The sequence below is a fragment of the Rattus norvegicus genome, chromosome 16 (assembly GCF_021556685.1).
Source record: "Rattus norvegicus strain SHRSP/BbbUtx chromosome 16, alternate assembly SHRSP_T2T, whole genome shotgun sequence".
In the NCBI taxonomy this organism is placed as follows: domain Eukaryota; kingdom Metazoa; phylum Chordata; class Mammalia; order Rodentia; family Muridae; genus Rattus; species Rattus norvegicus.
This window is the reverse complement of record NC_141549.1, coordinates 23,579,624-23,604,446: the sequence shown is the minus strand read 5'-3', so window position 1 is coordinate 23,604,446 and position 24,823 is coordinate 23,579,624. Positions and strand designations below refer to the sequence as shown.

The 24,823-nt window shown below is 39.4% G+C and overlaps 1 protein-coding gene across 2 annotated transcripts in view; it reads right to left on the bottom strand.

The window, feature by feature from the left end:
• Positions 1–24,823, bottom strand: part of LOC148000474 (uncharacterized) — a 78,444-nt gene that overhangs the window by 8,863 nt on the left and 44,758 nt on the right. For both annotated transcript variants that reach the window (XM_087589378.1, XM_087589379.1), the window contains exons 5-8: positions 23,334–23,386; positions 11,652–11,685; positions 11,152–11,194; positions 9,293–9,421 (exon numbers count right to left, since the gene is read on the bottom strand). In XM_087589378.1, the coding sequence (XP_087445504.1) occupies positions 9,293–9,421; positions 11,152–11,194; positions 11,652–11,685; positions 23,334–23,386 (259 nt within the window). The remainder of the gene's footprint in view (positions 1–9,292; positions 9,422–11,151; positions 11,195–11,651; positions 11,686–23,333; positions 23,387–24,823) is intronic.

The window sequence follows — 24,823 nt, the reverse complement described above, 5'->3', positions numbered from 1 at the left end:
AAGAAAACAGGAAAACAGGTCTACAGCACTCCTGAAAAACAGGCATATAGGACAGTCTAGCCACTGTCAGAAATAGCAGAACAAAGTAACACTAGAGATAATCTGATGGCGAGAGGCAAGCACAGGAACCCAAGCAACAGAAACCAAGACTACATGGCATCATCGGAGCCCAATTCTCCCACCAAAGCAAACACAAAATATCCAAACACACAAGAAAAGCAAGATCTAGTTTCAAAATCATATTTGATCATGATGCTGGAGAACTTCCAGAAAGACGTGAATAACTCCCTTAGAGAACAAGTAGAAGCCGACAGAGAGGAATCGCAAAAATCCCTGAAAGAATTCCAGGAAAACATAAATAAACAAGTAGAAGCCCATAGAGAGGAGTCACAAAAATCCCTGAAAGAATTCCAGGAAAACACAATCAAACAGTTGAAGGAATTGAAAATGGAAATAGAAGCAATCAAGAAAGAATACATGGAAACAACCCTGGAAATACAAAACCTAAAGAAGAGACAAGGAGCTGTAGATACGAGCTTCACCAGCAGAATACAAGATATGGAAGAGAGAATCTCAGGAGCAGAAGATTCCATAGAAATCATCGACTCAACAGTCAAAGATAATGTAAAGCGGAAAAAGCTACTGGTCCAAAACATACAGGAAATCCAGGACTCAATGAGAAGATGAAACCTAAGGATAATAGGTATAGAAGAGAGTGAAGACTCCCAGCTCAAAGGACCAGTAAATATCTTCAAAAAAATCATAGAAGAAATCTTCCCTAACCTAAAGAAAGAGATACCCATAAGCATACAAGAAGCCTACAGAACTCCAAATAGATTGGACCAGAAAAGAAACAGCTCCCGTCACATAATAGTCAAAACACCAAACGCACAAAATAAAGAAAGAATATTAAAAGCAGTAAGGGAAAAAGATCAAGTAACATAAAGGCAGACCTATCAGAATCACACAGACTTTTTGCCAGAAACTATAAAATCCAGAAGATCCTGGACAGATGTCATACAGAACCTAAGAGAACACAAATGCCAGCCCAGGTTACTGCATCCTGCAAAACTCTCAATTAACATAGATGAAGAAACCAACATATTCCAGGACAAAACCAAATTTACACACTATCTTTCTACAAATCCAGCACTACAAAGGATAATAAATGGTAAAGCCCAACATAAGGAGGCAAGAGATACCCTAGACGAAGCAAGAAACTAATCGTCTTGGCAACAAAACAAAGAGAAGAAAAGCGCACAAACATAACCTCATATCCAAATATGAATATAACAGGAAGCAATAATCACTATTCCTTAATATCTCTCAACATCAATGGCCTCAACTCCCCAATGAAAAGACATAGATTAACAAACTGGATACGCAACGAGGACCCTGCATTCTGCTGCCTACAGGAAACACACCTCAGAGACAAAGACAGACACTACCTCAGAGTGAAAGGCTGGAAAACAACTTTCCAAGCAAATGGTCAGAAGAAGCAAGCTGGAGTAGCCATTCTAATGTCAAATAAAATCAATTTTCAACCAAAAGTCATCAAAAAAGATAAGGAAGGACACTTTATATTCATCAAAGGAAAAATCCACCAAGATGAACTCTCAATCCTAAATATCTATGCCCCAAATACAAGGGCACCTACATACATAAAAGAAACCTTACTAAAGCTCAAAACACACATTGCACCTCACACAATGATAGTAGGAGATTTCAACACCCCACTCTCATCAATGGACAGATCATGGAAAAAGAAATTAAACAGAGACCTAGACAGATTAAGAGAATTCATGAGCCAAATGGACTTAATGGATATTTATAGAACATTCTATCCTAAAGCAAAAGGATATACCTTCTTCTCAGCTCCTCATGGTACTTTCTCCAAAATTGACCATATAATTGGTCAAAAAACGGGCCTCAACATGTACAGAAAGATAGAAATAATCCCATGCATCTTATCAGACCACCATGGCCTAATGTTGGTCTTCAATAACAATAATGGAAGAATGTCCACATATACGTGGAAATAAAACAATGCTCTATTCAAAGATAACCAGGTCAAGGAAGAAATAAAGAAAGAAATTAAAGATTGCTTAGAATTTAATGAAAACGAAGGTACAACATACCCAAACTTATGGGACACAATGAAAGCTGTGCTATGAGGAAACTCATAACGCTGAGTGCCTGAAGAAAAAAACAGGAAAGAGCATATGTCAGCAGCTTGACAACACCCCTAAACGCTCTAGAACAAAAAGAAGCAAACACACCCAGGAGGAGTAGAATGCAGGAAATAATCAAACTCAGAGCTGAAATCAACCAAGTACAAACAAAAAGGAACATAGAAAGAATCAACAGAACCAAAAGTTGGTTCTTTGAGAAAATCAACAAGATAGATAAACCGTTAGCCAGACTAACTAGAGGACACAGAGAGTGTGTCCAAATTAACAAAATCAGAAATGAAAAGGGAGACATAACTACAGATTCAGACGAAATTCAAAAAATCATCAGATCTTAGTATAAAAGCCTGCATTCAACAAAACTTGAAAATCTGCAGGAAATGGACAATTTCCTAGACAGATACCAGGTACCAAAGTTAAATCAGGAACAGATAAACCAGTTAAACAACCCCATAACTCCTAAGGAAATAGAAGCAGTCATTAAAGGTCTCCCAACCAAAAAGGGCCCAGGTCCAGACGGATTCAGTGCAGAATTCTATCAGACCTTCATAGAAGACCTCATACCAATATTATCCAAACTATTCCACAAAAATGAAACAAATGGAGCACTACCGAATTCCTTCTATGAAGCCACAATTACTCTTATACCTAAACCACACAAAGACCCAACAAAGAAAGATAACCTCAGAACAATTTCCCTTATGAATATCGACGCAAGAATACACAATAAATATCTGGCAAACCAAATCCAAGAGCACATCAAAACAATCATCCACCATGATCAAGTAGGCTTCATCCCAGGCATGCAGGGATTGTTTAATATACGGAAAACCATCAACGTGATCCATTATATAAACAAACTGAAAGAACAGAACCACATAATCATTTCATTAGATGCTGAGAAAGCATTTGACAAAATTCAACACCACTTCATGATAAAAGTCCTGGAAAGAATAGGAATCCAAGGTCCATACCTAAACATAGTAAAAGCCATATACAGCAAACCAGTTGCTAACATTAAACAATATGGAGAGAAACTTGAACAATCCCACTAAAATCAGGGACTAGACAAGGCTGCCCACTCTCTCCCTACTTATTCAATATAGTTCTTGAAGTTCTAGCCAGAGCAATCAGACAACAAATGGAGGTCAAGGGGATACAGATGGGAAAAGAAGAAGTCAAAATATCACTATTTGCAGATGATATGATAGTACATTTAAGTGATCCCAAAACGAACTACAAAAGCTGATAAACAACTTCAGCAAAGTGGTTGGGTATAAAATTAACTCAAATAAATCAGTAGCCTTCCTCTACACAAAAGAGAAAAAGCTGAGAAAGAAATTAGGGAAATAACACCCTTCATAATAGATCCAAATAATATAAAGTACCTCGGTGTGACTTTATCCAAGCAAGTAAAAGATCTGTACAATAAGAACTTCAAGATTCTGAAGAAAGAAATTGAAGAAGACCTCAGAAGATGGAAAGATCTTCCATGCTCATGGATTGGCAGGATTAATATAGTAAAAATGGCCATCTTACCAAAAGCGATCTATAGATTCAATGCAATCCCCATCAAAATACCAATCCAGTTCTTCAAAGAGTTAGAAAGAACAATTTGCAAATTCATCAACAAAAAGCCCAAGATAGCTAAAACTATCCTCAACAATAAAAGGACTTCAGGAGGAATCACTATCCCTGAACTCAAGCAATATTACAGAGCAATAATGATAAAAACTGCATGGTATTGGAACAGAGACAGACAGATAGTCCAATGAAACAGAATTGAAGACCCAGAAATGAACCCACACACCTATGGGCACTTGATTTTTGACAAAGGAGCCAAAACCATCCAATGGAAAAAAGATAGCATTTTCAGCAAATGGTGCTGGTTCAACTGGAGGTCAACATGTAGAAGAATGCAGATTGATCCATGCTTATCACCCTGGAAAAAATTTCCTGAACAAAACACCAATGGCTTATGCTCTAAGATCAAGAATCGACAAATGGGATCTCATAAAACTGCAAAGCTTCTGTAAGGCAAAGGACACTGTGGGTAGGACAAAACGGCCACCAACAGATTGGGAAAAGATCTTTACCAATCCTACAACAGATAGAGGCCTTACATCCAAAATATACAAAGAACTCAAGAAGTTAGACCGCAGCGAGACAAATAACCCTATTAAAAATTGGGGTTCAGAGCTAAACAAAGAATTCACAGCTGAGGAAGGCGAAATGGCTGAGAAACACCTAAAGTAATGTTCAACATCTTTAGTCATAATGGAAATGCAAATCAAAACAACCCTGAGATTTCACCTCACACCAGTGAGAATGGGTAAGATCAAAAACTCAGGTGACAGCAAATGCTGGCGAGGATGTGGAGAAAGAGGAACACTCCTCCATTGTTGGTGGGAAAGCAGACTGGTGCAACCATTCTGGAAATCAGTCTGGAGGTTCCTCAGAAAATTGGACATTGAACTGCCTGAGGATCCAGCTATACCTCTCTTGGGCACATACCCAAAAGTTGCCCCGACATATAAAAAAGACACGTGCTCCACTATGTTCATAGCAGCCTTATTTATAATAGCCAGAAGCTGGAAAGAACCCAGATGCCCTTCAACAGAGGAATGGATACAGAAAATGTGGTACATCTACACAATGGAATATTACTCATCTATCAAAAACAATGACTTTATGAAATTCGTAGGCAAATGGCTGCAACTGGAAAATATCATCCTGAGTGAGGCAACCCAATCACAGAAAAACACACATGGTATGCACTCATTGATAAGTGGCTATTAGCCCAAATGCTTGAATTACCCTAGATGCATAGAACAAATGAAACTCAAGACGGATGATCAAAATGTGAATGCTTCACTCCTTCTTTAAAAGGGGAACAAGAATACCCTTGGCAGGGAATAGAGCGGCAAAGATTAAAACAGACACAGAAGGAACACCCATTCAGAGCCTGCCCCACATGTGGCCCAATCATATACAGCCACCCAATTAGACAATATGGATAAAGCGATGAAGTGCATGCCGTCAGGATACGGATGTAGATCTCTCCTGAGAGACACAGCCAGAATACAGCAAATACATAGCCGAATGCCAGCAGCAAACCACTGAACTGAGAACGGGACCCCCGTTGAAGGAATCAGAGAAAGAACTCGAAGAGCTCGAAGGAGCTCGAGACCCCTTATGAACAACAATGCCAAGCAACCAGAGCTTCCAGGGACTAAGCCACTACCTAAAGACTATACATGGACTGACCCTGGACTCTGGACTCTGACCTCATAGGTAGCAATAAATATTCTAGTAAGATCACCAGTGGAAGGGGAAGCCCTTGGTCCTGCTAAGACTGAACCCCCACTGAACGTGATTGTTGGGGGGAGGGCAGCAATGGGGGGAGGATGGGGAGGGGAACACCCATAGAGAAGGGGAGGGGGAGGGATTAGGGGGATGTTGGCCTAGAAACCAGGAAAGGGAATAACATTCGAAATGTAAATAAGAAATACTCAAGTTAATAAAAAAAAAGATTTCAATAGACTGGTGTCATTTCCACTAAGTTCTCTCTTTCCTGTGTAGGTCAAGATGTGATCTCTCAGCTGCTGCTTCATCGTCATGCTTGTCTGCCTGAATCATGATGGTGATTTCTGTATCCAATTTAACCAAGAGACCCACTTCACACCATCTCTTTCTTCTAAACATTTTCTTTCCCATGATATTTTTTACAACTATAGAAAGTGACTAACATAAGCATCAGCTAGTTACAATAAGAGTGTATTTAACAGAGTCTGAAGGATTCATTCAAAGCTGTGAAGTGGTGTTACCCAGGGGATTTGGTCACAAAATGTGTTATCAAATTCCATAAAGCTAGCTTAGATAGGATGCCCGGAACACTCGTTGATTTAAATAGATGAATTCAGGAAGTTGGGCTTGTGAATGGGTTTGATGCTGCATTGTAAATGGGAAGCCTCATTGACTCATACTGCATAAGAAATAAGATCTTCACATGTTTGTTCTTCCTTACACCTCAGGGAAACCCATAACATGGCAGTCTACTTTTGACTTTCAGTGCCAGGTTTGAGGATGATTTACGTTTCTTACTTGCAAAACTGACACGTCAAACATTCTCTGCATCAACAAGCAATATATCACAGAGAAGATTCAACAGAACAGGTGAAGGAGGACTGTTGATCAAAGAATAATGTTGAAGAAGCATGCATTTCCTCTTAGTGTTCACACTATTAAAATGGATCATGAGAGAATTTAAGTTCCTTGGATTTCCTGAGAAAGACAGACTTGAATATAGCAAACCATGGGGTATGTTACACACATAGTCATGTTTTCATATGCAATGTGTTACCAGACTACTTATCACTACCCCATTGAACCATCTGGCTGGCAAATATGCATATACACATGTGTGTGCACTTATACGCATGTATGTATTTCTAACTACATATGTGTACGTGAGAAGATGTGTATACATGCATATATATGCAAGTATATGTATATATGTATATATATGTATATATATTTACTGCTTTTAAAATAAAAGGAGAAAGATTGGTGTATAGCCGTTTAGAATAAAAATGAAATGTAGTAAGTGTGAATTTCTCATTCATGTGATCTTTTTCTTTCAGCCAAACTAGGCATCACCTTTGAAATGTGCCTGTGTCATTGTAAATCCTGCTGGCTGTACTTGTTTATAATGACTTATACCTGGTATTCCGCTAGCATGGGGTAGAGAACTGGTATTAACTAGCTAAGGTCTTTCATTTTTTTATTTTATACTCATTACACTGCATTTCCCATGTAGTCTTGTGGGAAGTCTTGTGTTCGTTTGGTTTTATTCAAATTTAACATCAGAAATGATGTTTAGTTTTACTTCAGTGACATTTATTCCTTGGAAGAATGGAAACTACCTTTGTCTTAGTTGTCTCTGTAAGATCCCACTGCTGTAATGATATTGTGGATTGTATTCTAATCATGGGCATATAAAATTTAGTTACTATATTCATCACCATTATTTGTACATTCCATAGCATCATAAAATTCTAGTTAGGATAAAATGTGTTTGCATTGGAAATTTTAGTTTAGAAAATTCTAATGACTTTTCACTGCAATAGAAGGTGATTGCCGAGTGAATTTCTGTTTATTAAAGTACCTGAGTTCTATGTCTTTGCTAAGTTCTTCCTAGAATAAAAATTACTCAGGTTCATCACCTGTAGTAGTTAATTGGAAACCAAATTGATCTAGGCATAAACGAAGAGCATTTGAGTTTGGTTTCTATAAATTTACAGTTTCTAATGATTCCATTATGTGTAATAATTATATCTGAACTTCCTCTTTCCTAATGATGAAATTAGAGGTCTAGAGGAAGGTAGTTAGCTACGTGTTGACAGTATGCAGTGGAGTAAGGAGTAAGTAGTGTGTGTAAGATCAGCAGACACACCCTTCTGCTTGCTTTGTAACTTCTGAAAGGGGATTTAAACAGGAAAGATGGCTGTTACTTTTGAATTTGTTTCTGTACTTTCTGTGACAAAATATCTGATGGGGAAAACCAGTCACTTATTTCAAGGAAGGAACAGGGAGGCCTGACTTTTGGCAGTACATTGTTGGTTCTCACATGCTGGTAGACCGGGAAGCAGATAACACAGTACTGGTACCACAAGTAGTCATAGCCATTAAAATCTACCACTGAAAACCTTCTGCTAGCAAGGCCAGACCCCGAAAGTTAAACAATCTCCCATCAGTGGCCAAGTGTTCAATCACATGAACTCCCATCTCTTTGTCTGATCCTCCCATGCACTGCTTAGCATTTGTGTTAATGTTAAATAACCCCCCCCCCACACACACACACACATGCAGAGTTTATCTACTGTCTGTCTGTTAATGCTAACCAAAGTGTAAATCATGCTACAAATGTGATAAACCTACTTGGCAGCCTGACTGATAACTTGAATTTGATACCTGAGACTGGAAACAGAGGAAGGGAAAGATTGATTCATACAAGTTATCTTTTGATACCCACAATTCAACTTACATTCTCCTACTCCCCAAATAAATTAAGAACAGGACGTCCTTGAACTGACAGAGACCACCCTGCCTGCTTTATGAGTTCGTGAATTAACTGTGTACACCAACATACCCAGCCACCTGTTGTGGGCACCCTGCCTATAAGTACTTTGGACTTCAATGGGTAAAACCAGAATGCTGAGGTCCTGTCCAGGAAGTTAAGAAATATCAGAAGACTGACTTCTTATTTCCCCTGATGATAATTTTAATCTTTTTGCCTATCAAACATATTAAATCCGTGTGCTGGAAAAGGGGCTGAGGAGTTTAAAACATTCATTGCTCCTCCAGGACACCTGGCTTTGCTTTGTAAAACACATAATATTGGTTGACAAAATTCTGGAACAACAAGAACAAAGGATGAAATGACCTCTTCTGATTTTTGTGGGAAGCACACGCACATGGTATACAGACAGAATACACGCAAAACATTCACACACATAAAGTCAGTCAATCCAAAGTAAATGAAACACAACTATGGTGGTCGCTTTCATGTTGACTGTACCTATTTCTAGGAGCATGTACTATTTGGTTTCTGTATTTTTATGACTTATCCTCAGTGAGTTAAAAACATGCTCATTTTCTGTTTTTTCTTCTGTTTCCATAGTCTAATTTACTATTATTACATTTTATGACAGTGATTCTCAACCTGTCTGTCATACCCTATTGGAGGAGGGCATAGAACAGTCTCACACAGGTTGGCAAAGACCTTCTGAAAATACCAATACGACATTACAGTTGATGATATTATCAATCTGACACTGATGCAGTAGCAACAAAACAGTTGTATGGTTGGGAATCACCACAGCATGAGGAACTGTATTAAAGGTCACAGCGTTAGGAAGGTTGAGAAGCACTGCCTAATGCAGTGACTGGCAAGGAGTGAGGATATGGAGAGTGTGAAGGGAATGCTCAAGGCTGATCTTTCTCTACTCGTTCACTATTTGCACTAGGAAGGCATAGGCACAAACACCCATCACTCCCCTTCACAAAAGGAAATAGGTTACTTCTCAAATTAGGGGAATTACCATTATGGATTTTTTTGCTTTCCATACATCAGGTACTGGCTCTCCTCGAGAACACACATAAACTCCAGATTTTCTAAAAATGTTTTGGATCTTCTTAGGTATTATATGGAATTTTCTTCCCGATTCTCCCTGCAATGCAGAGAAGAGAGTTTACTTTTTATTTGGTCTTGAAATTAACTCTATTCTTTTAGGATGCATGCTTTCAAATCAACAATGTTCTTTAGGAATTACAGGATATTGACACATGAAAATCAAAATTATTAAATATAAAATATCTTCTTATATGCCTATTTACAACTTAATAGGATACCATCAAGAAGTTAAAATATTTATGCTAGCCTAGATTAAGAGAAAATCATTAACTGACAAACTTGACCTTGTTCTTGTTGAGACTAAGCTTAATTCATTATCAGTCAATTATTCTGCTTCTAATTTAAGATGATTATTAATATTAATGAGGCCCCTTCTAACAGTCTTACTCTTCCATTGTGGGGAATCACAAAATGCACAGTTTTCATTTACAAATAAATGGCAATTTAATTGCTAGCACTGTCCATACCATAGAACCGGTGAAACTGCTTTATAGAAACACAATTGTCCACTGAGTCACATTCAAAAATCATTAAATTGCCACTCTTCATTCACACAGCCCCTCACTATAGGGCTATAGGTTATATAGAAACAGGTTTCTTAACCTGGAGCAGCTCACAGTGATAAAGCAGCCTCAGACTGAATATGGATATATCTAAGTAAAGCACTACAATATTTTAACTGTTTGAATGTGGCACAAAGAATATAAGTTTATATTATTTTAAAATCCATAAAGAAGAACTTAAATGGAAATATACAGTAATTGACTCCCTGCATCTAAAAATGCTGGATAATTGGGAAAAACACTTGTTGTTTTTCTAGATGAAGAGCTTTCAACATACCCTCATAGAATCAAATAGAAAATGCTCTATTCTCATAAGACAAACTTGATGAACATATTACAAACTGCTACATAGCCACAATTTCTCCTTAGTGTAAATACACATGAAATAGAGAAACCAAGGAGATGCTCTCATACAGGATCCTAAAATAGCAGTGTCCAAAGGTAGATAAAAATTGCATGCATTTTCCTGAGGGTAAAGTCACTTAGGAGATTCATGGATTATAGAAATGTCTGGACTTACTAAGAAGTACTTATTATATATAAGTATACAGTAGCTATCATCAGACACACCAGGAGAGATCATCATATCTCATTATAGATAGTCGTCAGTCAACATGTGGTTGCAGGGAATTGGATTCATCAAGACCTCTGGAAGAGCAATCAGTGCTCTTTTTTTTTTTTTGTTTTGTTTTTTGGTTTTTTTTTTTGGTTCTTTCAGTCAGTGCTCTTAACCACTGAGCCATCTCTCCGGCCCAGGAAAACCGATATGGGAGAGGGTGAGGGAAAAGGGATGGGGGCTCATGGACCGGAATCCAGGAAGGGGAAAAACATTGGAAAAGTAAGTAAAGAAATATATCTAATAAAAATTTTTTTAAAAAGAAATATTATGGTCTAGTAACAGTCACATTTTAAAATCAGTCGAACATGTACTCATTTCTGCAAACAATACTTGTCAAACATCAGACATCTTCTATTGTACGAGGACTGCGCTCAGTCTTCCACTCACTATGTCTTTTGAGTCCATTCTCTTATTGGCCACCACTACCCACAAGGACTTACTGCTCACTTGCAGTTTGTAGAAATCTCCACATCTACAATGTGGACTCCCTTGAACAATCTTTCCATATAAAACTGGGATAGTTACACTATTGCTGAATTATAACAAAATTCATAAGAAAATTAATTTCACAAAGAAGCATTTTACCTTCACAGAGGAGGTAGAGCTGACATTATCCACATTCACACACCTAGGAACAACAAAGGAGGGCTTGTCAGGGAGCCTTGAGAATAACAGCATGCAACATTCTTCCAACCTTGGTTATGTGGCTCAATCCCTTCTTCATGAATAAGAAACCCAGGCAAACTATCCAGTAAACTTCAGGGGATTCTCTCTCACCACCTCCTGCCTCACCATAAGTGCCCCAGGATTCAGATGCACATGAGATCCTCAAGACCTCATGTGGATTCTGAGAATCCAAACTTCCATTCTCACAGACTCATGGCAAGCACTTTATCCACTGAATCATCTCCCTTCCTAAGGATGTTTGTCCATAACTCATGCTGTGTGGGAGATAATTGTTCAGCTTGTGATTATAGAAGAAATAAAGAAGCTGAAATCGGAGTACACAGAGGCAAAGAGAATGTCAGGTTCTGAACATTATACTTTTTACAGATTAATTTATTGTAAAATGCACACATTCTTACCATGGTGATGTTCCTGTAAGTCTCTTACCAGCTTCTAAAGAGGGAAGCAAAATTTGTCACAAAACAACTATAGGAAACATGACAATAAGTACAAAGGCTAACATTTGTGACCCTATATCCTTTGGCACCATTTATGAAAAGCCTTTAAAGTGAATAATTATTGGTAAATAATAAATATATGCAAAAACCTTTCTTCCCATTTCCTAGTATATTTTAAAGACAAAGAGAAAATTTCATCAAAAGTTACTACTTATAAAAATTGTTGTGCAAATTACCTATGATCCTGATCACTATCAGACACAGAAATTATCATCTTAGCCTGAACTGTTGTCCCATAGTGAAGGGTTAAAAGGACAGCGTCATGTTGCCACTGCTGCTTTTTGCCTCTGGACTAGGGATGTTTGCAGCACTCTAGGTGAGCATGCTCATCTCATACAGCAGTGAAAGGGGCTGCTACAAAGGTCGACTTGAACTTCCTTCACTGTAGGGGAACATTCATTACTACCACCCGGAAGCACAGTCTCTGGTGACTGTCGTTGCAGCATAGTCAAATATAGGAGACCCAAAGACCTTTACAAAGTATTTCCAACTGCAAGTGTGACAAAGCTCTTGAGAGATCAGTGTGTTACTGTAGTCGAGATCATCTGAAGAAGATGTTAAGGGCCCTCAGATCTAGCATTGACCCCTAGCTCATTTCCAGCAAAAAGAAGTTCAACATCAACTTCCATTGCCGGCCATGGCAAGAGCAACTGGAAAGACTTCCTTAGTAGTTATGCAACATGAATTATTACTCCAGAGAGAAGCATGAAAGAAACTTGCAGATAGAGCAGCAATCACACATAAAACATTTTAAAAATATATTTCCATATATAAACCGTAGAGTGTCTCAAGTTTCACTCTCTGGATAAAGCCTGTCCTCGAAACATGCTTCAGAGAATGAACAACCCTAGTTCATTTCCTTTACAGTATGTAAAACTCCACTGCACACCCCTTGGCATTGCCCATGACCAGAGCAAGTTTTTGTCCTATCAACAAATGGGCTGAGAAAATGTCTCTATGGTGGACCGTATGCTCAGCATGTGTGGGGCCTCTTTCAGTCCTCGACAACACAAACAAAACTCCAGTGCTGAAATACATTTTAAAAAAAGACACCCACATTATGATAATTCTGTTTCCCTCAGGGTTATGTGAAGAGGGTCATTTAGGTTCCTCTACACTATTCTCTGGCTGGCTCTCTCCAAAGTAGGTATGAGAGATGCTGTGGTGTAGGTTGCTGAAAGGATAAATTCTGTGGTGCTTCTCCCACTGTTGGAATCTAATCTTATTCAGACTCAATCAAGGGATCATTCAGTGCTGTGTACTGGAGAATGATGTGGTTTTTCAACCTTCCATCTACTGTGCCAATGTTTTTTTTTTTTACTGGAAATTATGTCTTGCAGCATATAAATCAAGTATCACTATATCTTTTGCTAATTAATAGAACTACAGGGAAAAGGTGCTGTCAGAGTAGCCCATATGGAGGCTGCTTTCATTGAATGCTAAGAATATCAGTTTTCCCAGGAGCGGCAGGACACCTGCCTGAGACAACGCCGGAACCTGAAAGAAACAGACCGGATAAACAGTTCTCTGCACCCAAATCCCGTGGGAGGGAGAGCTAAACCTTCAGAGAGGCAGACAAGCCTGGGAAACCAGAAGAGACTGCTGCCTGCACGCACATCTCGGACGCCAGAGGAAAAAGCCAAAGACCATCTGGAACCCTGGTGCACTGAAGTTCCCGGAAGGGGCGGCACAGGTCTTCCTGTTTGCTGCCGCTGCAGAGAGCCCCTGGGCAGCACCCCACGAGCGAACTTGAGCCTCAGGACCACAGGTAAGACCAAATATTCTGCTGCAAGAAAGCTGCCTGGTGAACTCAAGACACAGGCCCAAAGGAACAGCTGAAGACCTGTAGAGAGGAAAAACTACACGCCCGAAAGCAGAACACTCTGTCCCCATAACTGACTGAAAGAGAGGAAAACAGGTCTACAGCACTCCTGACACACAGGCTTATAGGACAGTCTAGCCACTGTCAGAAATAGCAGAACAAAGGAACACTAGAGATAATCTGATGGCGAGAGGCAAGCGCAGGAACCCAAGCAACAGAAACCAAGACTACATGCCATCATCGGAGCCCAATTCTCCCACCAAAACAAACATGGAATATCCAAACACACCAGAAAAGCAAGATCTAGTTTCAAAATCATATTTGATCATGATGCTGGAGGACTTCAAGAAAGACATGAACACACTTAGGGAAACACAGGAAAACATTAATAAACAAGTAGAAGCCTACAGAGAGGAATCGCAAAAATCCCTGAAAGAATTCCAGGAAAACACAATCAAACAGTTGAAGGAATTAAAAATGGAAATAGAAGCAATCAAGAAAGAACACATGGAAACAACCCTGGATATAGAAAACCAAAAGAAGAGACAAGGAGCTGTAGATACAAGCTTTACCAACAGAATACAAGAGATGGAAGAGAGAGTCTCAGGAGCAGAAGATTCCATAGAAATCATTGACTCAACTGTCAAAGATAATGTAAAGCGGAAAAAGCTACTGGTCCAAAACATACAGGAAATCCAGGACTCAATGAGAAGATCAAACCTAAGGATAATAGGTATAGAAGAGAGTGAAGACTCCCAGCTCAAAGGACCAGTAAATATCTTCAACAAAATCATAGAAGAAAACTTCCCTAACCTAAAAAAACAGATACCCATAGACATACAAGAAGCCTACAGAACTCCAAATAGATTGGACCAGAAAAGAAACACCTCCTGTCACATAATTGTCAAAACACCAAACGCACAAAATAAAGAAAGAATATTAAAAGCAGTAAGGGAAAAAGGTCAAGTAACATATAAAGGGAGACCTATCAGAATCACACCAGACTTCTCGCCAGAAACTATGAAGGCCAGAAGATCCTGGACTGATGTCATACAGACCCTAAGAGAACACAAATGCCAGCCCAGGTTACTGAATCCAGCAAAACTCTCAATTAACATTGATGGAGAAACCAAGATATTCCATGACAAAACCAAATTTACACAATATCTTTCTACAAATCCAGCACTACAAAGGATAATAAATGGTAAAGCCCAACATAAGGAGGCAAGCTATACCCTAGAAGAAGCAAGAAACTAATCGTCTTGGCAACAAAACAAAGAGAATGAAAGCACACAAACATAACCTCACATCCAAATATGAATATAAAGGGAAACAATAATCACTATTCCTTAATATCTCTCAATATCAATGGCCTCAACTCCCCAATAAAAAGACATAGATTAACAAACTGGATACGCAACGAGGACCCTGCATTCTGCTGCCTACAGGAAACACACCTCAGAGACAAAGACAGACACTACCTCAGAGTGAAAGGCTGGAAAACAACTTTCCAAGCAAATGGTCAGAAGAAGCAAGCTGGAGTAGCCATTCTAATGTCAAATAAAATCAATTTCCAACTAAAAGTCATCAAAAAAGATAAGGAAGGACACTTCATATTCATCAAAGGAAAAATCCACCAAGATGAACTCTCAATCCTAAATATCTATGCCCCAAATACAAGGGCACCTACATATGTAAAAGAAACCTTACTAAAGCTCAAAACACACATTGCACCTCACACAATAATAGTGGGAGATTTCAACACCCCACTCTCATCAATGGACAGATCATGGAAATAGAAATTAAACAGTGATGTCGACAGACTAAGAGAAGTCATGAGCCAAATGGACTTAACGGATATTTATAGAACATTCTATCCTAAAGCAAAAGGATATACCTTCTTCTCAGCTCCTCATGGTACTTTCTCCAAAATTGACCATATAATTGGTCAAAAAACGGGCCTCAACAGATACAGAAAGATAGAAATAATCCCGTGCGTGCTATCGGACCACCACGGCCTAAAACTGGTCTTCAATAACAATAAGGGAAGAATGCCCACATATACGTGGAAATTGAACAATGCTCTACTCAATGATAACCTGGTCAAGGAAGAAATAAAGAAAGAAATTAAAAACTTTTTAGAATTTAATGAAAATGAAGATACAATATACTCAAACTTATGGGACACAATGAAAGCTGTGCTAAGAGGAAAACACATAGCGCTGAGTGCCTGCAGAAAGAAACAGGAAAGAGCATATGTCAGCAGCTTGACAGCACACCTAAAAGCTCTAGAACAAAAAGAAGAAAATACACCCAGGAGGAGCAGAAGGCAGGAAATAATCAAACTCAGAGCTGAAATCAACCAAGTAGAAACAAAAAGGACCATAGAAAGAATCAACAGAACCAAAAGTTGGTTCTTTGAGAAAATCAACAAGATAGATAAACCCTTAGCCAGACTAATGAGAGGACACAGAGAGTGCGTCCAAATTAACAAAATCAGAAATGAAAAGGGAGACATAACTACAGATTCAGAGGAAATTCAAAAAATCATCAGATCTTACTATAAAAACCTATATTCAACAAAATTTGAAAATCTTCAGGAAATGGACAATTTCCTAGACAGATACCAGGTACCGAAGTTAAATCAGGAACAGATAAACCAGTTAAACAACCCCATAACTCCTAAGGAAATAGAAGCAGTCATTAAAGGTCTCCCAACCAAAAAGAGTCCAGGTCCAGACGGGTTTAGTGCAGAATTCTATCAAACCTTCATAGAAGACCTCATACCAATATTATCCAAACTATTCCACAAAATTGAAACAGATGGAGCCCTACCGAATTCCTTCTACGAAGCCACAATTACTCTTATACCTAAACCACACAAAGACACAACAAAGAAAGAGAACTTCAGACCAATTTCCCTTATGAATATCGACGCAAAAATACTCAATAAAATTCTGGCAAACCGAATTCAAGAGCACATCAAAACAATCATCCACCATGATCAAGTAGGCTTCATCCCAGGCATGCAGGGATGGTTTAGTATACGGAAAACCATCAACGTGATCCATTATATAAACAAACTGAAAGAACAGAACCACATGATCATTTCATTAGATGCTGAGAAAGCATTTGACAAAATTCAACACCACTTCATGATAAAAGTCCTGGAAAGAATAGGAATTCAAGGCCCATACCTAAACATAGTAAAAGCCATATACAGCAAACCAGTTGCTAACATTAAACTAAATGGAGAGAAACTTGAAGCAATCCCACTAAAATCAGGGACTAGACAAGGCTGCCCACTCTCTCCCTACTTATTCAATATAGTTCTTGAAGTTCTAGCCAGAGCAATCAGACAACAAAAGGAGATCAAAGGGATACAGATTGGAATAGAAGAAGTCAAAATATCACTATTTGCAGATGATATGATAGTACATTTAAGTGATCCCAAAAGTTCCACCAGAGAACTACTAAAGCTAATAAACAACTTCAGTAAAGTGGCTGGGTATAAAATTAACTCAAATAAATCAGTAGCCTTCCTCTACACAAAAGAGAAACAACCGAGAAAGAAATTAGGGAAACAACACCCTTCATAATAGACCCAAATAATATAAGGTACCTCGGTGTGACTTTAACCAAGCAAGTAAAAGATCTGTACAATAAGAACTTCAAGACTCTGAAGAAAGAAATTGAAGAAGACCTAAGAAGATGGAAAGATCTCCCATGCTCATGGATTGGCAGGATTAATATAGTAAAAATGGTCATCTTACCAAAAGCGATCTACAGATTCAATGCAATCCCCATCAAAATAACAATCCAATTCTTCAAAGAGTTAGACAGAACAATTTGCAAATTCATCTGGAATAACAAAAAACCCAGGATAGCTAAAACAATCCTCAACAATAAAAGGACTTCAGGGGGAATCACTATCCCTGAACTCAAGCAGTATTACAGAGCAATAGTGATAAAAACTGCATGGTATTGGTACAGAGACAGACAGATAGAACAATGGAACAGAACTGAAGACCCAGAAATGAACCCACACACCTATGGGCACTTGATTTTTGACAAAGGAGCCAAAACCATCCAATGGAAAAAAGATAGCATTTTCAGCAAATGGTGCTGGTTCAACTGGAGGTCAACATGTAGAAGAATGCAGATTGATCCATGCTTATCACCCTGTAAAAAGTTTAAGTCCAAGTGGATCAAGGAACTCCACATAAAACCTGATACACTCAAACTAATAGAAGAAAAACTAGGGAAGCATCTGGAACACATGGGCACTGGAAAAAATTTCCTGAACAAAACACCAATGGCTTATGCTCTAAGATCAAGAATCGACAAATGGGATCTCATAAAACTGCAAAGCTTCTGTAAGGCAAAGGACACTGTGGTTCGACAAATCGGCAACCAACAGATTGGGAAAAGATCTTTACCAATCCTACAACAGATAGAGGCCTTATATCCAAAATAAACAAAGAACTCAAGAAGTTAGACCGCAGGGAGACAAATAACCCTATTAAAAAATGGGGTTCAGAGCTAAACAAAGAATTCACAGCTGAGGAATGCCGAATGGCTGAGAAACACCTAAAGAAATGCTCAACATCTTTAGTCATAAGGGAAATGCAAATCAAAACAACCCTGAGATTTCACCTCACACCAGTGATAATGGCTAAGATCAAAAAGTCAGGTGACAGCAGATGCTGGCAAGGATGCAGAGAAAGAGGAACACTCCTCCATTGTTTGTGGGATTGCAGACTGGTAAAACCAATCTGGAAATCAGTCTGGAGGATCCTCAGAAAATTGGACATTGAACTGCCTGAGGATCCAGCTATACCTCTCTTGGGCATATACCCAAAAGATTTCCCAACATATAAAAAAGACACGTGCTCCACTACATTCATAGCAGCCTTATTTATAATACCCAGAAGCTGGAAAGAACCCAGATGCCCTTCAACAGAGGAATGGATACAGAAAATGTGGTACATCTACACAATGGAATATTACTCAGCTATCAAAAACAATGCCTTTGTGAAATTCATAGGCAAATGGTTGGAACTGGAAAATATCATCCTGAGTGAGCTAACCCAATCACAGAAAAACACATATGGTATGCACTCATTGATAAGTGGATATTAGCCCAAATGCTTGAATTACCCTAGATGCATAGAACACATGAAACTCAAGATGGATGATCAAAATGTGAATACTTCACTCCTTCTTTGAAAGGGGAACAAGAATGCCCTTGGCAGGGAATAGAGAGGCAAAGATTAAAACAGAGACTGAAGTAACACCCATTAAGAGCCTGCCCCACATGTGGCCCATACATATACAGCCACCCAATTAGACAAGATGGATGAAGCAAAGAAGTGCAGACCGACAGGTGCCGGATGTAGATCTCTCCTGAGAGACACAGCCAGAATACAGCAAATACAGAGGTGAATGCCAGCAGCAAACCACTGAACTGAGAACAGGACCCCCGTTGAAGGAATCAGAGAAAGGACTGAAAGAGATTGAAGGGGATGAGATGCCATATGAACAACAATGCCAAGCAACCAGAGCTTCCAGGGACTAAGCCACTACCTAAAGACTATACATGGACTGACCCTGGACTCCGACCTCATAGGTAGCAATGAATGGCCTAGTAAGAGCACCAGTGGAAGGGGAAGCCCTGGGTCCTGCGAAGACTGAACCCCCAGTGAACGTGATTGTTGGGGGGAGGGCGGCAATAGGGGAGGAATGGGAGGGGAACATCCATAAAGAAGGGGAGTGGGAGGGGCCACGGAGATTTTGGCCCGGAAATTGGGAAAGGGAATAACACTTGAAATGTAAATAAGAAATACATAAGTTAATAAAAAAAAGAAAGTGATGTATACTTTCAAAATGGCATATTATCCCACTATTACAAACAAAGGCAGAATGAATTTTGCAGGTAAATCAATGGAACTTGAGGATATCCTCCGGAGTCCAAACAGGACATGTGTGTTATGTACTTACTTATAGATGGTTATTGGCCAAAAATACAGACACCATGCTATTATCCACAGACTCAGAAAAGCTACACAAGAAGGAATGCACAAGTCAGGATGCCTGAATCTCACTTAAAGGAGTGCATAAAGCAGTCCTAAGAGGAAGACGGAAGGAGTGAACTGAATAGAGAAGAGATACGGAGGGCTATGGGATGGGTTTGGAATCAGGTGTGGGTAAGGAAGAGGAGAGATGGATGGATGGTCCTGAAAGTGAATGGAAATCTGCAACTGACAAGGGTGAAGTTTTTGTTTTTTTTTTTTTAATGAAAAAAGACAATGTGGGAAACTATTCACCTACTAAAGACAAAGACATAATGACCTTTGCAGGTTAATGAATAGAACTTGAGAATATCTTCCTGAGTGACATAACCCAGACCCAAAAGACATGGATGGCGTATACTCACTTCTAAGTGGATATTAGCAATAAAGTACAGGATATCACTACTATACTCAGGACCAAAAGAAGATGAAGAAGAAAGGACCAAGAGAGGATTTTGAATCTAACTTAGAACATACCGGAAAATAATCAGAGGAGGCAGAGGAAGGAAAGAACTAGGTGGGAGTGGGTAAATTTGAGACAACTGAGTGTTTCAGGATCTGGTCTGGGGAGATACAGGGGAGATGGCTTGACAGCCATGAAAATGAATGGATAGCTGCAGCTGGCAGGGGTGGAGATGTCAAAAAAATTCACTTGGTCATCACATTAGATGCTGATAAAGCCGTTGATAAAATCAAGCACCCCTTCATGTTAAAAGTCTTAGAGACCTCAGTGATCAAATTTGCATACCTGAACCAGCCAATAAACACTAACAACTTATATGCAGAGAAACTTAAAACCAGAGAGTAAGCAAAGCTGCCCACATACAAAAGAGACCTCACAAAATCTACCAAAGAACTCCAACACCAAAGGTGATAAACCCTTACAGAAAAGTGTCTGAACAAGATTAACTCAAAAAACCAGCAGCCCTTCCTCATGCAACAGTTAAAAGGGATAAGAAAAATTTAGTCAAGCAAAACCCTTTACAGTAACCACAGATAACATTAAATAGCCCAGTACAACTCTAATCAAGCTACTTAAAGACCTGCCTGTCAAAAACTTTATGTCTCTGAAAAAGGAATTAACAGGACATCTGAAGATGGAAAGGTCTCCTATACTACAGATGGATAGGATTAACAAGGTGAAAATGGCCATCTTACAAAAAGCATCTTCACAGTCAATGCATTTCTCTTCAAAATTGCAAGACCATTTACAGACCTTGAAAGAGCAATTTTTTAAAAAACAAAAAACCCATGATAGCTGACAGATAGATAGATGATAGATAGATGATAGATAGATAGATAGATAGATAGATAGATAGATAGATAGATAGATGATAGATAGATAGATATCTTGAATAATTAAATAATTTTTGGAGGTATCATCATCCCTGATATCAAGACATATCACAGAGCAATCATAACAAAAGCTGTATAGAATTAGTATAGAAACAAAAAGTTGACCGATGGAATCAAATCAAAGAAAAAACACACATACCTACCAACACATGATTTTGACGAAGGCAAAACCACACAATGGGGAAAATAGGAAAGTTTCTTCAACAAATGGTGCAGGTGTAACTGTATGTCTGCATGAAGAAGAATGCAAATAGATCTGTATTTCTCAACCTGCACAAAACTCAAGTTCATGTGGATGAAAGACCTTGACATTGAAGCAGAAACTTCAATATACTGAGGACAGTACAGTAGACAATTTCCTGAACAGCACACCACTGTCCCAGCCTCTGAGATCAACGATTGATAAATGGGGACTCACAAAACTTAAAAACCTTTGTAAAGCAAAGGACACCATCAAAAGGACAAAAGAGAAGCCTACATTTTGGGAAAAGATCGTCATCAGTCTTACACTTCCAGAGAAATAATGGTTAAAATATATAAAATGCCCAAAAAGTTAGACAGCAATAAACCAATCTGAATATGGTGTACAGTGGTAAACGGAGCATTCCCAGCCGAGGATGCTCAGGAGGCCAAGAGACATCAAATGCTCATCTTCAGTCATCACTGAATGCAGATCAGACGGACGCTGAGTCCATCCTACACCAGTCAGAGCAGCCAGAATCAAAACCTCAAGTGACAGCCATGCTGACAAGGATATTGAGCAAAGGGAACATTCCTCCATTGTTGGTGGGAGAGACATTAAAATCCCTTTTCTTTTTTTTTTTTTTTCTTTTTTTCAGAGCTGGGGACCGAACCCAGGGCCTTGCGCTTGCTAGGCAAGTGCTCTACCACTGAGCTAAATCCCCAACCCCTAAAATCCCTTTTGAAAAGCAATTTGGCGGGTTTTTTTTTCCAAAAATTTTGAAATAGTTTTTACCTTAAGACACAACTATGTCAATCATGGGCATATACCCCAAACTTGCTCCACCATACCACCCAAGCACACTTGCTTAACTATGTTCATAAAACCTCTCCTTGTAATAGCCATGGACAGGAGACAACTGAAAAACTGATTAAGGAAATGTGGTATATTTGCACAATGAAATAATACTCGGCTATGAAAACCATGGAATTTGAGAAAATTGCAGGCAAATGGATGGGATTGGCAAACATCATATTGGATGAGGTAACTGAAACCGAGAAAGACAGGCATGGTATGTACTCACTTAAAGGTGAGGACCTTAGCAGCCATAAATTACAGAATAACCAGGCCACAGTGCACAGACCTAAAGAAGCTAAGTAATGAGGGCCCAAGGGAAGATGCGTGAATCTCACTCAGGAGGGAAAATGAAATAGATATCAGGATTCGATTGAGGGAGGGAAATTTGTGGGAGATGGGGAAGGGAACTAAGGTGCAGAGCAGGTGTGGTGTGGGAGCTGGGACAGAAGATACCAGTGGAGAGGCATCTCTGTGGTGAAACAAGGACCAGGAACCATGGGGGCTCTTAGCAGTCTATCTATGGAGCTGAGACTTGCAGAGCCTACTAGCAGCAGGTGATATGCAGCTTTCAGTGGTCATCTTCTGTACACAGGGGAGACTTCCAGGAGAAGGAGGAGAACACCAAAGCACTCAGAAAAACATCAACCCAAAATTTATCCTACCACCAAGATATGCAGGTTAAAATGGAACGGACATTAAGGAGATACCAAACCAATAACTGGACCAACTTGAGACCCACCCTGTGGGAGAGAGCCAGTCTTTGACTCCATTAATGATATTTTGCTATGCTTGCAGACAGAAGCCTTGGATAATTCTTCTGAGAGTCTTCATCAAGCCCTGGATAGAAACAGATGTACACACCCACAGCCAAATAAATATCAGGTGGAGGTTGGGGCGTCTTGTGAAAGAGTTGGGTGAAGGATATTGAATTCAAAGGAGGACAGTGCCATTGAAGGTTCAGAAACACAACAAGAAAACCTACAGATTAACCAACAGGGGCCCATGAGGGCTCACAGGGACTGAACCACCTATCAAAGAGCACATCAGGGCTGCACATAGACCCCATATTCAGAGGTAGCAGACGTGCAGCTTCACGTGCTCTTCATGTGGACTCCTGGTTTACTGAAGTGAGGGCAGGTTCTCATTCTGTTGCCTGCATTTGGATTCCTTTCTGCTAGCTGGGCTGCCTTGTGTGGTCACAGTAGGAGAGGAGCTAAAATGTCCGCACTATTTTATCTAGGGTGAATAAGACCAGCTACAATATAGTAAATTTATATATGATATAAAAATCTTACCTTCCAAAAATCTTACATGCTTCACTTCTTTTTTATGTGCTGGTCTTCTTGCACTGTGGCATAGATTTATAAGTTATGGTTATTGCACTATTCATAAGAAAAACATTTAGCGAGCATTTGAAGCCCTTTATATTTCAGTCCCCTGTATCTTAGTTTAGATGTTCACAAACAATGTTTTTTGAAACCGGATCTCACTATGTAGCCATGCTGGTCTGAAACCCACGCCATAGACCATGTTGTACTTAACTCACAAAGGTCTGTGTGTCTCCTCCCTCCCACAGTCTGGGATGTAATTCATGGAACTACAGGTCTAGTCAAACAATTTTGAATTTATTTTTCAGCAATTCACTATGACTGTTGACTGGTATCCTTGCGACTTTCTCAAGAGAAAACATGAGGCATGGTTAGCTTTTAAATAGAACACAAACTAAAAGGCTCAAGCATGCATACACACAATCAGTCAATCAATCTCTCTCTCTCTCTCTCTCTCTCTCTCTCTCTCTCTGACTCTCTGTCTCTCTCTGTCTCTCTCTCTGTCTCTCTCTGTCTCTCTCTCTGTGTCTCTCTCTCTGTCTCTGTCTCTGTCTCTGTCTCTGTCTCTCTCTCTCTCTCTCTCTCTCTCTCTCTCCTCCCTCCCTCTTAAAAACTCTAAAGAGAATATTTGCCTTGCTCAGGGATGTATGGCAGTAGACTCTTAGGGAACACTAGGAGGAAAGATTCCAGGTCTGCAAGGAGATAAGAACCCCAGAGGACAAACAACAAAGTGAAATAACCTGGACACCTGGGGCTCTCAGAGACTGAACCACCAACCACAGAACATACACGGGCTGGACTCACACCTTCCCACTCATATGTAGCAGAAGAGCAGCTAGGTTTTCATATGGGTCCCAGTCAACTGGGATGGGGCCTATCGAAAAGCTGTTGCTTATACATGGGATACCTCCTTCTAGCTGAGTTGCATTGTCTGACCTTGGAGAGAGAGGAAGTGTCTACCCTTGCAGAGACTTGAAGTGCCAGGGTGTGGGGATACATAGGGGATCCATGACTGCTCGGAGGTGAAGGGGAAGGGGAACCGGAAAGGACTGTGGAATAGGGAGACTGAGACAGGGTCAGTGAGTTTGATGTAAAATGAATAAGAAAAAATAAAATTAAATATTTCAAAGAGCATTAAGTTTTGAAAGGAGAGTGAGCTCTCTCTAGAAAGGCTCACCTTAAAGCACAGATCTGTTGTCTGGAAATAATGGCTCAACATAAACATTAGGTAAACATGTGTACTAAACAGGGATTTTCAGCATAATAATTTTATTTCATATGGAAGGGAATATAGCTTTGTAAGATCAATTTTTTTAGAGCTAAACATTCACAAAATCTAGGAGAAGATTTATAATTCTAAAATACCAGAATATGTGGAAGGAAATGAACTATTTATATATCCACATTAAAAGCTCCATCTGAAATGTGACACAAAAATGTCTTGGACTGCAATATCA